General features: G+C 40.6%; 2 protein-coding genes and 1 non-coding gene across 6 annotated transcripts in view; 2 read left to right on the forward strand and 1 right to left on the reverse strand.

Annotated features, from left to right (window-relative positions):
• Positions 1 to 14,165, forward strand: part of LOC144065536 (uncharacterized) — a 47,580-nt gene extending 33,415 nt beyond the window's left edge. The window contains exons 1-2 of one of the 3 annotated variants that reach the window (XM_077588484.1): positions 5,789 to 5,849; positions 11,844 to 14,165. In XM_077588484.1, the coding sequence (XP_077444610.1) occupies positions 11,942 to 13,711 (1,770 nt within the window). In that variant the 5' untranslated portion in view covers positions 5,789 to 5,849; positions 11,844 to 11,941 and the 3' untranslated portion in view covers positions 13,712 to 14,165. Of the gene's footprint in view, positions 1 to 5,788; positions 5,850 to 10,829; positions 11,226 to 11,843 lie in introns of those variants that run through there. The other 2 variants (XM_077588482.1, XM_077588483.1) reach the window with 2 other exon arrangements.
• On the forward strand, positions 322 to 503 carry LOC144066379 (U2 spliceosomal RNA). Its single transcript, XR_013297552.1, has one exon. It is a non-coding gene; the product is annotated as a U2 spliceosomal RNA (small nuclear RNA).
• LOC144065615 (uncharacterized) lies at positions 1,601 to 7,584 on the reverse strand. 2 transcript variants are annotated; one of them, XR_013297211.1, is made up of 3 exons: positions 7,284 to 7,584; positions 2,617 to 6,003; positions 1,601 to 2,487 (listed from the first exon to the last, which is right to left on the reverse strand). XR_013297211.1 is itself a non-coding variant. In XM_077588605.1 (2 exons), the coding sequence occupies exons 1-2, from the start codon at positions 7,393 to 7,395 to the stop codon at positions 4,952 to 4,954; spliced, it is 1,164 nt and encodes a 387-aa protein (XP_077444731.1). In that variant the 5' UTR covers positions 7,396 to 7,584; the 3' UTR covers positions 1,601 to 4,951. The 2 variants fall into 2 exon arrangements, 1 of the variants encoding a protein (XP_077444731.1); XM_077588605.1 differs by having other exon boundaries at positions 1,601 to 6,003.
• Positions 14,166 to 14,523: the final 358 nt, after the last annotated feature.

Here is a 14,523-nt window from a genome sequence, read left to right on the forward strand (position 1 = left end):
CAAGCCACGCGACGGGTGGCGTCGAGTCACAAAGGTCGCAAAAACAACAAAGCAAAATATATGGGAAAGCAATAAGAAACACTAAAATGCAATTAAAAAGCATTGACCTGGTATTACAGTACTTCCAAGAATGGTGCACACAACTATACTAGTGAATAAAAGCAACCAATAATAAGAAGCAAGTTGACATGCACTGTGGTTACCATGTTCCTAACTGATTATCATAATATTTTTTGCTGTTGGCTCTTTATTTCATGTGTTGACTTTACTCTAGGTCATATTGGCTGGAATGAAGTCGTCCTTCGTGCCAGTTGAAGGGTTATTGCTTCTTGGCCTTTAGGCTAAGATCAAGTGTAGTATCTGTTCTTATCAGTTTAATATCTGAAACGTCCCCTATCCGGGGACCATTTATTATATATATTTTTGGAACTGGGAGATGGAATAGGAGCTTGCTCCATCCACTCCATGTGTGAAATAATCTTGAAAGTAATCAAATAATGTTTCAATCTATGACATCACCTTCAATCCGTGTCATGCCCATGTCATAGAGACCTTCCATCCTCATCACAACCATGCATCTTTGTAACATACCTGTCAACCTGGGCCAATTCCTCCCCGTATTAATGATTGGAATTCCCCGTATTAAGCAATAGAAAACCGTATAAATGCAACGCGGCACATATTTACTCACATAGGGTGCACGTAAAAGTGTTATGGTCGCGCCGCGTTGTCGTGACGCGACCGTGAATGTATTCGGACCCAAGCGCTATGACTCATAGCTGCTTAAATAACGAAACAGGAAATGATTTAATCATTTCCTGTTTCGTGTGAAAGGGGAATGCGTGTGCGCATATCATGCTTAAAGCATGACAATATTAGCAGTTGACGATGACGTTTTCGTCTGCTACCAGTGACCGAGACGATCCAGATTAGAGCCGAAATGCGTAAAACGAGATCCGTTTTACAAAAAACGTACTTAAAAAAAATCCCGTACAAAAGTTGTTATACGGCGTACACAATTTGAAATGATCAAAAAACGTATAAAATACGGGAAAAACGTATAAGTTGACAGGTATGTTGTAATAGGGTATGTCCTTTGTTTATATGTAGCCTTTAACATCATCAGTATCACCACCATCATCGGTGTCACTGTCGCGCTGCATCTTTGTAACAGGGAATTTGTATGTCCCTTGTCATAGAGAATTTGTATGTCATGAAATCTTGCCCTAAGTAAAATATTTTCTGTAGAAGTAGAGTCGTCGGACCCACCACCTCCGTACTCTCCTTCTGCAGAAGCTTCAAAATCTCACTCATCTGTCTCGGTGTGCTTTATTTGTGTTCGACCTTGTGAATGTTCATAGTGGACCGGACACCATGCATCAACCTGGTATTGCAGTACCTCCAGCAATGGTGCACCCCCTCTCACTGTCTAAAATCAACAAATCTCTGCCTGTTCATGTATATGTTTAATAAAAGTATATTAGCCTAATGGGTGCTAGGAGTGTCAATTTACTTGTAACTCAAATCAGTTTACTTTGTGAATTAATGAGCTAAATACAAATTTACACCCCACCCTCTGAAAATACACCATAAAACAGGATACTACAATGCAAAAACATCTTTTTATTGTTCCTAATTCACCACCTACATACAGAGTAACAAATACCTATCTAGTGGTTATGATCTTCAATACTAAAATGCAGTGGTGGGCCATGCATTTCACACCTGGGTCTTCAGTAGTGCAATGTGTGAATCAATCCAACCCTCAATAAGCAGTATATGTCTATAAAACCTTTACTGCAGCTACAGCTGCAACACATGTAAAAAGAATCAATAACCTCAAAAATGTAAATATTATTTCGGAAAATAGACACATTTTACTCAACAAAAATTATTTTTATTTATACACAAAATCCATCCTCCTTTCTTTCCTCAAGAAGATTTCAATTACTCTGTCGTACAGATTACACGTGTGTTTCAGGTCCATCAAGAAGTTTTTTTCTATCGCCATCAAAGCTAATGCTGAAAGTCGAGTCTGTCCTGTTGTATTTCTGGCACAAGTTTTGATTCTATTTAGGGCTGAAAATGTCCGTTCGACAGAAGCAGTGGACACGGGGATGGTCACTGCCAAACACTAATGTGTACAGCTGCCCCATGCTCTCACTCAGATTTTTCTGCTGAAGGAAGTCAAGGAGATCAGTGGGAGATTTTCCTGCAAAATCATCCATGGCATACATTACAATCAGTTATGTTCTTAGCCGAGGCAGATCGAAAAGTGTTCCGTGGCTCTGCGTTAAGGTGGAGAAGGCTGCATGTGGGAAAGTTTCCTGGTATTCCGAAACATCTGCAAGTCGAGGAGGGAGAGAAACATCAGTCTTTTGTAGTCTTGAAATCTGGTCCGCGTCTGGCAAATAATATTGTCCAGAATCCTGTCATGAAGTTGTTGGTAGTGCGCGTGAGAATCTCGCGCTTGACCTCTTTGTTGTGCTGTAGTATTGAAAAAAGCACGTCTGAATGCTCAAAATGTCATTAAATGTTTGAAGCAAAAAACAAAATTCAAAATCATCCAGACATGCTTTAAATCCATCAGCACACCGCACAGACTCCTCGTCGTACTCGTTATGATGCTCCAGGATGTGATGAAACAGTTCCTTTAGAGCAGCTCTCTTCCCAAATACTGTATTGACCACTCTGTAGGCGTACTGCCACCGTGTTGGTGCCACACAAGGCAGACACCGCTGGCAGATTTCGTCCAGCAGCTGTGTGCGTCGAGGTGATCTCGAAAAAAATGCAGCAAAGCCATTCAGGTGAGCCAAAAATATCATGCATTCTTTAAGCTTTGAGGCCCCCTGAGTCAGTACTAAATTAAGCCGATGGGCATAGCGGTGTATGAATAAAGCTAACGGGGCTCTCTCCTTAACTTTGGCCTGCACCCCATTTAATCCAGAAGACATGACTGCTGCAACATCATAACACTGTGCCACAACTTTACCCAGACATTCATTTTCCACCAAAAATTGAATGATGAGACCTGCAAATGTCATCGGCTCGCTTCCCACTGGTAAGTTTCAAATCGGACGAACCGCTCCTTGACACCTTTGCCCGTGACGTAACGCATAACCAGAGCGAGCTGTGCTGCATTACTCGCGCCTGTCGTCACCATTACAGAGACAAACCGTACTTTTTTAAATTTCCCTTCTGATCTCTTCATCCATCACTTCAAAAAGAGCAGTGATCAGGTCGTTTTGTATTTTGCCCGACGTGCCACTAAACACTTTATTAGTGGACAGGTGGTAATGTAAATCCGTGTTTTTCTCAGCAATGAGAGAAAGAAGTTCCACATAATTTCATTTGTTTGGGGAAGCAGCACTTTTATCGTTTCCCCAAAATGAAAGTTCCTGCTTGCCCAAAAAAATGAAAGTCTATCAAACTTTTTAAGATATCCCTATTTTTCTTTACCTTTTCGTTGTGAGGCTCAGTTTCCCTGCGCACTTGCTTGTTGAATTGTAGATCCGCTCGAGTATCTCCAAAAGTTTTGGAGCGTACCGTTGCTTGTAAGTGTCCGGCAGAGCTTTGGTGTCTCGTTGCTGCTTTGGTTAGACAACAAGTTTGCAAATCCAGTGTTGCTCCAAACACCATGTCGATCGGTGGCAAATAACAAGCACTCCCAGCAATACAATTTGCGGTGTTGCTCGGCGCCCGTGAGCCAGGGATAGCGCTCGTAGTTAGCACACTGAAAGTGGGAGACACACCCTTTTCCCGGCTGTAACAGGCTTGCTAGCTTCGGAGTTGACCGCCCTTTCTTAATGATGTCTGTTTTTTCTGGAAAAGTCCGTCTGGAAAATGGCTTTGCCAGCAAATCTGCAACCAAAGCCATTTGTTTTCCTGCGTCTGCCATTGTGGGTGGAGTTTGCGAGCTCTGGCTGCCTCACTCTGGCTTTGGTCCGCCTACTAGCCAATCATAGTTGGTGAAAGCAATGACGTATCTCAAAGCCAGCAAAATGGCAATGCCTGCGAAAAAGCATTGTGGTGTTGCCAACTCGAAATCTGATTGGTTAAAAGCAACAGTCTTGTTTAATGTAGCAGAGCCCACAGAACTGATTGTGAAGGCTTTGAGGCAGATTTCTGATCCTGGCAACGAATAATACATAAGAATAGAGTATTATCTGTTTGTTCAATATTAAAATAAAATTAAAAAAAAAACAATTCACATTTGACTTCATATACCGACTGCCAGGTCTATTTACATACAAATCAAATCAGTTTGGATAAATTAAAAATAGAAAACTACTCCAAAATGAACCCAAAGTCAGTTCTTATAGTTAAAAAAGGAAAAGAATGTAGTTTACAAAGCTAATAGAAAAATCTGAAGATTAAATGAAATAAAACATTTGACTTATTTTTCTCTTTTTCAAACAGACAAATTCACAGCAGACTAATTTTATCAACATGATTAAAAAATTATACGAGGGATTCTCGTCATTTTTGCCAATTAATAGATAACATACACACACATTTGTGTCTTTTAAGTCTTATGAATAAATCCTTGGCAACAAACTTAGTATCATGTATTATTAAGTATTTTTAACCAATGTGCTATACCACAAATTGAGCAAAGAAAGGGCTTTTCGCCACTGCGGGTTGTTAAGTCTTCTTTTCAGGTTCCCTTCTGTGAAAATGTTGGAACATTAACTGCGCCGTGAAAAGGTTTTTGAATTGTGTAGCTTTTTAATTGGGCTGTTGTAGCGAATCTGTGGCCACAGACTGAGCAGGAAAACATTGTTCTCCTGTGTGGGTTAATAAGTGTTCTTTTAGGCTTCTCCTTTGGGAAAATATTCGACCACAAACTGAGCACGAAAATGTTTTTTCAGCAGTGTGGGTTCTTAGGTGGGCTTTTAGCGTTCCCCTTTCTGTAAATGTTTTACCACAAACTGAACATGAAAATGGTTTGTCACCTGTGTGTTCTTGCATGACTATTTAAGTGATCCTTCCGTGTGAATGTTTGACCACAAAAAGAACACGAAAATGGTTTTTCACCAGTGTGGGTTCTTGCATGACTATTTAAGTGTCCCTTCTGTGTGAATCTTTGACCACAAACTGAACACAAAAATGTTTTTTCACCAGTGTGGATTCTTGTGTGCCTTTTTAAGGTTCCCTTCTCTGTAAATCTTTTACCACAAACTGAACACGAAAATGTATTTTCACCTGTGTGTGTTTTTGCGTGACTATTTAAGTTTCTCTTCTGTGTGAATCTTTGACCACAAACTGAACACGAAAATGGTTTTTCACCAGTGTGGGTTCTTGTGTGCCTTTTTAAGTTTCCCTTCTCTGTAAATCTTTTACCACAAACTGAGCATGAAAATGGTTTGTCACCTGTGTGTGTTTTTGCATGAATATTTAAGTTTCTCTTGTGTGTAAATGTTTTACCACAAACTGAACATAAGTGTTTCTCCCCAGTGTGGCTCCTCATATGTGATTTCAAAGTAGACTTTTTCCCAAAGGTTTTTCCACACTGAGAGCATTTCCAGAGTTTGCCGTCCTTAAGACCTTCATAGTCATAAAGCAAGTCTTCGCTATCTGATAACGGAGCAATTAAATTGTCTGCTTGCCCTTCTGCAGGGCTGCCGTTCGGAGTTTCCGCCCCTCTGCCGGCCACGCCCAGATCCTCTTCACTCTTGAAAGGCTCACCAGTTGACACGGTGACATCTTCTTCCTTTTTGATTTGCTGTTGAGGGAACTCTGGCTCCTCCTCTTTAATTTGGGGTAATGTTAAGGTGTGTGCAGGCTCCGCCCCTCTGCTGGTCACGCCAAGATCCTCTTCCCTCTTCAGGAATTCACCAAATGACCAGGTGACATCATCTTCCTCTTTCTTGATTGAAAGTCGCTCGTCTCTCATTTGTTGTTGAGAGAACTCTAGCTCCTCCCCTTTGATTTGGGGGAGCTCAAGTTCCTTTTTAAGGCCAACAGACTCTTTCCCATCAGGACCAAGATATTCTCTGAATCCTGCAAAGACACGAAGATAAATAATATGTTTTATAATCTGTCCATCTAACGAGAAGTCCTTTAGGTTAGACTGGATATTTAAAGTCTTATACTTATATCGGCGGTGGTTAGGCTCGTAACATGACATTAACTTGAAATTTAACTGAAATCAACTCAAATGACTATACACACCCACACATATTCGACCACCCGGAACAATCTCATAAACTTGTATCTAGAATTTGTCTCATATCACAGCTCGTATTAGCTCGTTTCTCAAATTTCCCGTAAATTGGGACATTCGTATGTCAAGGTATTCCTGTAATATGCTGGCTGCAACAACAAATGTTTAATTAACAAGGAATAATTATAGCACTTGCGGGTGACCCGCATTGTAATCAACAGTTTGAGGAAAACAGAGTTCACCTTCAAAATTAAAGTACAATTAAGATCACACCTACACATTTCAATGTTTAAAAATGTTTTGTTTTATTAAACCCAAAGGATTCTTTAATTTCATCTCATTTTCTGAACCGCTTTATCCTCATCAGAATCGCGGGGGGTGCTGGAGCCTATCCCAGCTGACTTTGGGCCAGAGGCAGGGGGGGCACCCTGAATTGTTGGCCAGCCAATCGCAGGGCACAACAAGACAGACAACCATTCACGCTCAGACTCATACCTAGGAGCAATTGAGAGTGTCCAATCAGCCTACCATGTCTTTAGAATGTGGGAGGAAGCCGGAGTACCCGGAGAAAACCCACACGCGTCAAAATAAAAAAAGATTGTTTTTTTTTAAAGCCTTTCTATAAATGGCCATTTTAAAGAAACTAATGCTTTACTATACATGGTCTTTTTATTATTAAAAAAGCCTTACTATGCAAAGTCTATGCATGTCTTTGGAGTGTGGGAGGAAACCGGAGTACCTGGAGGAAACCCACGCAGGCCTGGGGAGAAAATGAAAACTCCACACAGGTGGACTTGACCTGGATATAAACCCAGGACCCCAGAGCTGTGAGGCTGACGCGCTAACCACTCGCTCCTCTGGGCCGCATTTCACATTTTTATGAACTTAAAATAAAATAAAAATATTCAGTGCTGAGTCCTAGTAGCAAGCGGAAGACATGGGAGTTGCTTCCGCTTGAAAAATAATTTTAAAAATAAACATTTTCCCCAGAAAAAATCCGCGATGTAGTGAAATGCTGAGGGATTACTGTACTTGAATTTGCAATTGCAGCGCGCAAAAATAGCACTTCTACAATTACCATTAAGCCTTAATGATGAAGATATAAAAATGGACCCACCTTCTAGTCTGTGAAGGACAACTTTTGCATGCATTATTTTGCAAAATGTCGAGTTTTCCTCGTGGAACTTTGCTGGTCTTTTCCCACACGTAATTTCTGATGGAGACGCCATTGATAGCTGCTAGCTAGGCTAAATTAAAGAGGGCGCAAAGCTTCAAAGTTCTTCGACGACTTGAAGAGTTGTTCCTTTGATATATGCTAACAGGCTGAGTTAAAGTAGGCCGCAAAGCTTCAACGAGGTCTTGAAAATGATTTTGGCTGATATTTAAGGTCATAAAGTAGCTTAAACTAGACACGACGGAGACCCATAGGTTAAGTTTGGTGGCGAAAACTGCGCATGCGCGGTGGCAGCGTCACTTCCTTCGATGCATTAAGTTTATAAATGTAAGAGAGTCGGACATAGGAAATAATTATTCTTCAAAATTTCTGACATGTGGTTTGAGCAAAAAAATGTTTGCGCAGGTTTGAATTAAATTGAAAATTAAATTAAACATAAATCACTTGAAGATCGCGTCTCAAAAGGAGGCGTCGCAAAACGCGCATGCGCAGAAAAAAATCGTCCATGATAATGGTGCCATTGCTGTTTCGCCGATTGGCATCACAGGAGAAGTAGTTCTTCATTGAAACGGTTTGAACTCGCAGGAATCAGTCTCTTATTTAGGTACCGCTCTCTCGTGGTCTGGAGAAAAAAAATTTAATTTTAATTTCAGTATTCGTGGACATTGTACACAATAATTAAGACACTCAATCACAAGTTATCGAAGAAGTGCATTTTAAGAAATTATATCAGAAAATTTGCTATTTCTGAAAGGTGTCTTAAACCCAAAAGGAAAAGTTTGTTTTTTCTTTTATTTACATTATATTCCCTTAATCCGGACCAACCACTAGATGTAAATTGTATTTCTTGATTTTCCCATATTTAACAAAAATTTGCAAATTTTCCATCCATTTTTTTTCTTTTTGTGTTTTAGTTCAATGAGTATTTGGTAAAATGTAAAAATAACTATGTACCACTCCAAAGGACCGTAGACTCCTCAGTAGGTAGAGGCGGCTCTGGCCCCTTTTGTATGTTTGTGGACCAGTCTAGTTTGTTGTTGAGGTGAACACCCAGGTACTTCAAATTCTCCACGATTTCAATGTCTGTACCCTGGATGTTCACCTGAGTGGTCTGTTGAGGATTCCTCCGAAAATCGATGACCATTTCCTTTGTCTTACTGGTGTTGATGTAGAGGTGGTTTTGCCTACACCAGTCAACAAAGGCTGTGATGACTCCTGAGTACTCAAGGTCATTCCCGTCCGTTACTCGTCCAACAATAGCGGTGTCGTCAGAGAACTTCGGGAGGTGGCAGGTGTCTGTATTATGTTTGAAATTCTGATGTGTAGAGGGAGAAGAGGAGTGGGGAGAGCACTGTGCCTTGTGCGGCCCCCGTGCTGCAAGCTACCACATCAGAAGTAGTCCTGGAGTCTCACTTATTGTGGTCTGTCAGTGAGGAAGTCGATGATCCATGCGGCTAGGTGGTTCCTTACTCCAGCCTCTTCCAGTTTCCCTCTCAGTAGGACCGGCTGAATGGTGTTGAACGCACTGGAGAGGTCAAAAAACATCATTCCCACCGTGCTCCCCGTATTTTTCAGGTGTGAAAGAGACCTGTGCATCAGGTAGGTGGTAGCATCTTCCACACCAATGCCTGGACGATAGGCGAACTGCAGAGTGTCCAGCTCTGCATTCATCAGAGGATGATCCTCTCCAATGTCTTGATCAGGTGAAAGGTTAATGCTACCGGCCTGAAGTGGTTTGGCTCCCTGGGGTTCGCAGTCTTTGGAACTGGGACCACACGGGAAGTTTTCCACAAGGTGGCGACCTTCTGCAGACTGAGGCTGAGGTTGAAAATATGCAGAATCACTTTGCCAAGGTGATCCGCACACTCTCTCAGTAGTCTGGAGCTGAGGCCGTCTGGACCGGTAGCCTTCCTTGCCTCGATCTTCTTTAGCTGTTTTATCACCTGATCGACAGTAATGCAGAGACCGGTGGAAGAGGGGGAGGAAGAGGAGGAGGAGAACGAGGGGGAGAGTTGCTTCTGGTCTGAGGGGTCAGGGGAGTGGGGGCAGGACTGAATCTGTTAAAGAACTGATTCAGTTAATTGGCCCACTCCCTGTCTCGGGACTCCGGGTCTCTCTCACTGTTGCCTTCATGGCCCGAAATGGTCCTCAAGCTCCTCCAGACCTCTTTGGTGTTGCCTCTCTGGAGTTGGTTCTCCAGCTTCCTCCTGTAGATGGTCTTTCCCTTCCTTATATCTCTCTTCAGCTCCTTCTGGACCATTTTCAGACTCTCTTTCTCCCCAGACCTAAAAGCTATCTTCTTCTTGTTCAGGAGGGCCCTTGGATTCCTGGTGACCCATGGCTTATTGTTGGAGAAACAACAGACCTTCTTGGGGGGTACAATGTTCTCAACACAGAAGGTAATATAATCTGTGATGCAGTGGGTCAAGCTGTCAATGTCTTTCCCATGTGAATTGCACAGCACCATCTCCAGCTCACCTTTTTAAAAAACTGCCATTTCAGCTTCGCATTTAACCGACTGATATTCATCATTTCCTTTCGTCAAGTCGAAAACAACATTTGGCATATCGCGTTGTGCTATTAGCACAGCCGTTAACTGCAAAAATTCAAATTTTTGAACTTAAACACTGAACGCATCCAGCACAATATTAAATTCATCATCGTGTACGGGTAAATTGCTCAATGGAGAGCGGCTATTTATCGTGCGTTATTTTTTTGGGTTTAGTATTTTGCGTCTGCAATTATTTTTTGAACATGTACAATGATTAAAAATGAATTCAGGAGTTGAATAAGAAAAGCGTGTTTCGGGGTTCAAGACCCCCACCTCCCCTGTTATGTTATGCTGGTGGTACGTTCCAGGAGTCAGACTCAAATGCGAACGAGACCAACTGATCTTTTTTAGTCATTTCGTTTTAAAAACTCATACAATCAATACAACCAAGATAATAACGAAATCATTTAATTTATAAATGCCATTCGGGTATAAACTCTGTTAAAATATATAGAGGCACAAGTCAAACTTTTTGCCAGGTTTAACAGTATTAAGATTTAAATATACAAATGATACGAGTATCGGGATTAATGAATATGCAGCTTAGTTCTACGTATTATCCTATTAATATTAAAACATTTTTTTTCATATTTATAAGAAAAATACGTGAAGCCAAACAATATATATTAACAGGGGATTGATACTCGTGGACTGCAACATACATCATAGATCAATTAACAAATAGAAAGTTTGAATAAACCTTATGAATGATAATAACACACTTTTTATTTTCGTTAAAAAAAGAACACAACATATCGACAAAAAGCAGTGATTCCGACACAATGTGTCTCCCATTATTGATTTCCCCCCACAAATTTTCAAATATAAATTGAATATTATACATACGTGAAACATCTTATTTTGAAAGGAAGGTTGCCATTACGGGAAACTGTCTATCCCATCATGCACCCCTGACCGGAAATGCGAGGGCAAAAAAAAATGGCCGAATAGGGAGCGCTTAGTCTGCGAATATTTGTCTTTTTTGCCCGTCTAATTTGTCTTTTAATTTCAGTCACTTAACTAAACTGAAGTCTTGACGACGTTTCTAGCATTATTCACTTTACGGATTCAACATCAGTCACACATCTTAAAACTGTGCGACTTTATTTAGCTTACCTTAGCTTCGCTAGCTAGCTGCTATCAAGAAACCAAGCGTCTCCATCAACACGCCGTCAAAAAAAGCCGAATTCAAGTGTGCGAAATGGCCGTCATAAAAACAACAACAACAATGTTCCAGGAGGAACTTTTTGACGTAAAAGAGTACCTTGAACGTCACCACCACCCCATTGAATGCAAATTAATGCAAGCAAAAGTTATTCTTCATAGACTAGAAGGTGGATTCACTTTTGATGAGCATTTGTTTACAGTACACGGCGTGATTTATATTTTCCGTGTCCAAATGTTATTCTTTGATGTTGCAATGCATGTGAGACTATTTAGATATATGTACATTTTATTATCTCCCAATTCCATTTTAAAAGCCTGCAGTTGGGACTATTGCCAGTGGATTACAATATTTTGCATGTGTGAAGACTTTGACTGCGTCTATTGGTCCAAAAATTCATGAAACAAAATAAACACCCAGCCGAACCCCAATTTAAAAATTTCTCAAATACACACTTAAATTAAAAAAAACCCGTCTATATTCTTTCATATTGTATCATTTTAGCTCCACCCCCAAGCATGCACAAACCCTGAATCACCAAATGAAACACAATATATGAAAATGCTAAAACATTTAAATTAATCAACATAATCTGAATTCACCACTATTTTGTTTTAAATTGTGTACTGGATGACTGGATCGAACCTAAAACGTGACTTTTCTTGCATACATTTTTGTGAAATAATCAACCATGTGGTAATAATAAACCTCTAAAAGTAAGAAAAAAATATTTCGCATTTTCGACTACATGTAGTAAGTTATACATATTATCTTTTTGTCTTTGCAGGTTTCAGGGAAAATCTTAGTCCTGATGGGCAAGAGTTTGTTGGCCTTAAAGAGCTCCCCCAAATCAAAGAGGAGGAGCCAGAGTTCCCTCAACAACAAATGAGAGAAGAGCGACTTCCAATCAAGAAGGAGGAAGATGATGTCACCTGGTCAACCTGTGAGGCATTGACGAGGCAAGATGATCTGGGCGGGGCCAGCGGAGGGGCGGAGCCTGCAAACACCTCATCATGGCCCCAAATCAAAGAGGAGGAGCCAGAGTTCCCTCAACAACGAATGAGAGAAGAGCGACTTCCAATCAAGAAGGAGGAAGATGATGTCACCTGGTCAACCTGTGAGGCGTTGACGAGGCAAGATGATTTGGGCGGGGCCAGCAGAGGGGCGGAGCCTGCAAACACCTCATCAAGGCCCCAAATCAAAGAGGAGGAGCCAGAGTTCCCTCAACAACAAATGAGAGAAGAGCGACTTCCAATCAAGAAAGAGAAAGATGATGTCACCTGGTCAACCTGTGAGGCATTGACGAGGCAAGATGATCTGGGCGGGGCCAGCAGAGGGGCGGAGCCTGCAAACACCTCATCATGGCCCCAAATCAAAGAGGAGGAGCCAGAGTTCCCTCAACAACGAATGAGAGAAGAGCGACTTCCAATCAAGAAAGAGGAAGATGATGTCACCTGGTCAACCTGTGAGGCGTTGACGAGGCAAGATGATCTGGGCGGGGCCAGTGGAGGGGTGGAGCCTGCAAACACCTCATCATGGCCCCAAATTAAAGAGGAGCCAGAGTTCTCTCAACAAACAATGATAGATGAGCAACTTCCAATCAAAAATGAGGAATATTATGTCACCTGGTCACCTGGTGAGTCCGTGAAGTGGGATGATGTGGGCGTGGCCAGCGTAGGGGTGGAGCTTCTGAGCGGCAGCTCAACAGAAGGATGGCAAGCAGAAAGTTCAATTTCTCCTTTATCAGATGACGACGACTTGCTTTATGACGATGATGATGATGAAGATGTTAAGAAAAATCCCAATGGCGACAAACTCTGCAAATGCTTTCAGTGTGGGAAAACTTTTGGGAAAAGCTCTAATTTGAAAAGAAATATGACGAGCCACATTGGTGAAAAACCCTTTTCGTGCTCAGTTTGCAGACAAAGATTCGTCCCCAAAGTCAAATTAAAACGCTGCACTGGTGATAAATCATTTTCCTGTTCATTTTGCGGTAAAGAATTTTCTCAAAAGAAAAATTTACAAAGACATACGAGAATCCACAATGGTGAAAAAACATTTTCGTGCTCAGTCTGTGGTCTAACCTTTTCTCAACAGCAACATTTAAAAACCCACACAAGAACCCACACTGGTGAAAAACCATTTTCGTGTTCAGTTTGCGGTAAAGCCTTTTCTCGAAATGAACACTTAAAAGCCCACATAAGAAGCCACACTGGTGAAAAACCCTTTTCGTGCTCAGTTTGCGGTAAAGCCTTTTCTGAAAAGCCACACTTAAAAAGACACATCAGATACCACACTGGTGAAAAACCCTTTTCGTGCTCAGTTTGCGGTAAAACCTTTTCTCAAAAGCAAGTTTTACAAAGACACACAAGAACCCACACGGGTGACAAACTATTTTCGTGTTCAGTTTGTGGTCGAAGATTTACACTGAAGGGACACTTAAATAGTCATGCACGAACACACACTGGTGAAAAACCATTTTCGTGTTCAGTTTGTGGTCGAAGATTCACATTGAAGGGAAACTTAAATCGTCACGCAAGAACCCACACTGGTGAAAAACCATTTTCGTGCGCAGTTTGTGGTCAAGCATTCGCTTACAAGGAAAGCTTAAAACAACATTTATGCACATTACAAGTTGACAACCCACATTGGTGAAAAAACCTTAAATGTGGGAAGCAATGGCCAGAAAAAAATGAACTTGCTTTATCAATTTCTGCATGAAAGATAATTGTATTCTTAATTTTCAATGTTCTGTAATATGGTTCCACACTATTAAAATAAAATGTCTTCAGTTAAAGATATTCTTAAGAAATTTGAAACATTGCAGTTTTGCATCTTGAATTTGCTAACAAATCAAATAAGATTATTGCATGTTATGAAAACATAATACATGGATTATATTTATCATTTATATATTGAATCTAGGATGTCTTTTTTTAGTACAAATATGGTAGGAAAGACAATGAATTTTCTGTAAAAAAATTGTACAATGTCTTTATACTTTTTTCATTTTATTAGATGAATCATGTTTTTAAACCGATTTACTGCAATATATAATGTGTCATTTTTTTTGGGTCGGTCCAATAAAGCTCTCTTTTGGGGAAAAATACTTTTTGGGTCTTTTTTTGAAGTCAACAAAACATTTTGGATTGGATTTGATTGGATAACTTTATTCATCCCGTATTCGGGAAATTTTGTTGTCACGGTAGCAAGAGGGTGAGGATGCAGAAATAGGAAAGGCATTTTATACATAAATAGTTAGGTAATAATTAAGTTAATAAATAAATACATGAATAAATATATAAATAAATAAGCGTGTTGCTGAAATATACAGTTGTGGTCAAAAGTTTACATACACTTGTGAAGAACATAATGTCATCGCTCTTGAGTTTCCAGTTATTTCTACAACTCTGATTTTTCTCTGAGAGTGTGATTGGAACAGATACTTCTTTGTCACAAAAAACATT

Source organism: Stigmatopora argus, chromosome 20 (assembly GCF_051989625.1).
Source record: "Stigmatopora argus isolate UIUO_Sarg chromosome 20, RoL_Sarg_1.0, whole genome shotgun sequence".
In the NCBI taxonomy this organism is placed as follows: Eukaryota; Metazoa; Chordata; class Actinopteri; order Syngnathiformes; family Syngnathidae; genus Stigmatopora; species Stigmatopora argus.

Bases quoted from the DNA above. Each gene is read 5' to 3' on its own strand.
- LOC144065615 (XM_077588605.1), bottom strand. From the start codon at position 7,395: ATGGCGTCTCCATCAGAAATTACGTGTGGGAAAAGACCAGCAAAGTTC. The intron at 6,004-7,283 runs GTGGGTCCATTT...GTGTCTTTGCAG, and splicing joins TGTCCTTCACAGACTAGAAG to GATTCAGAGAATATCTTGGT.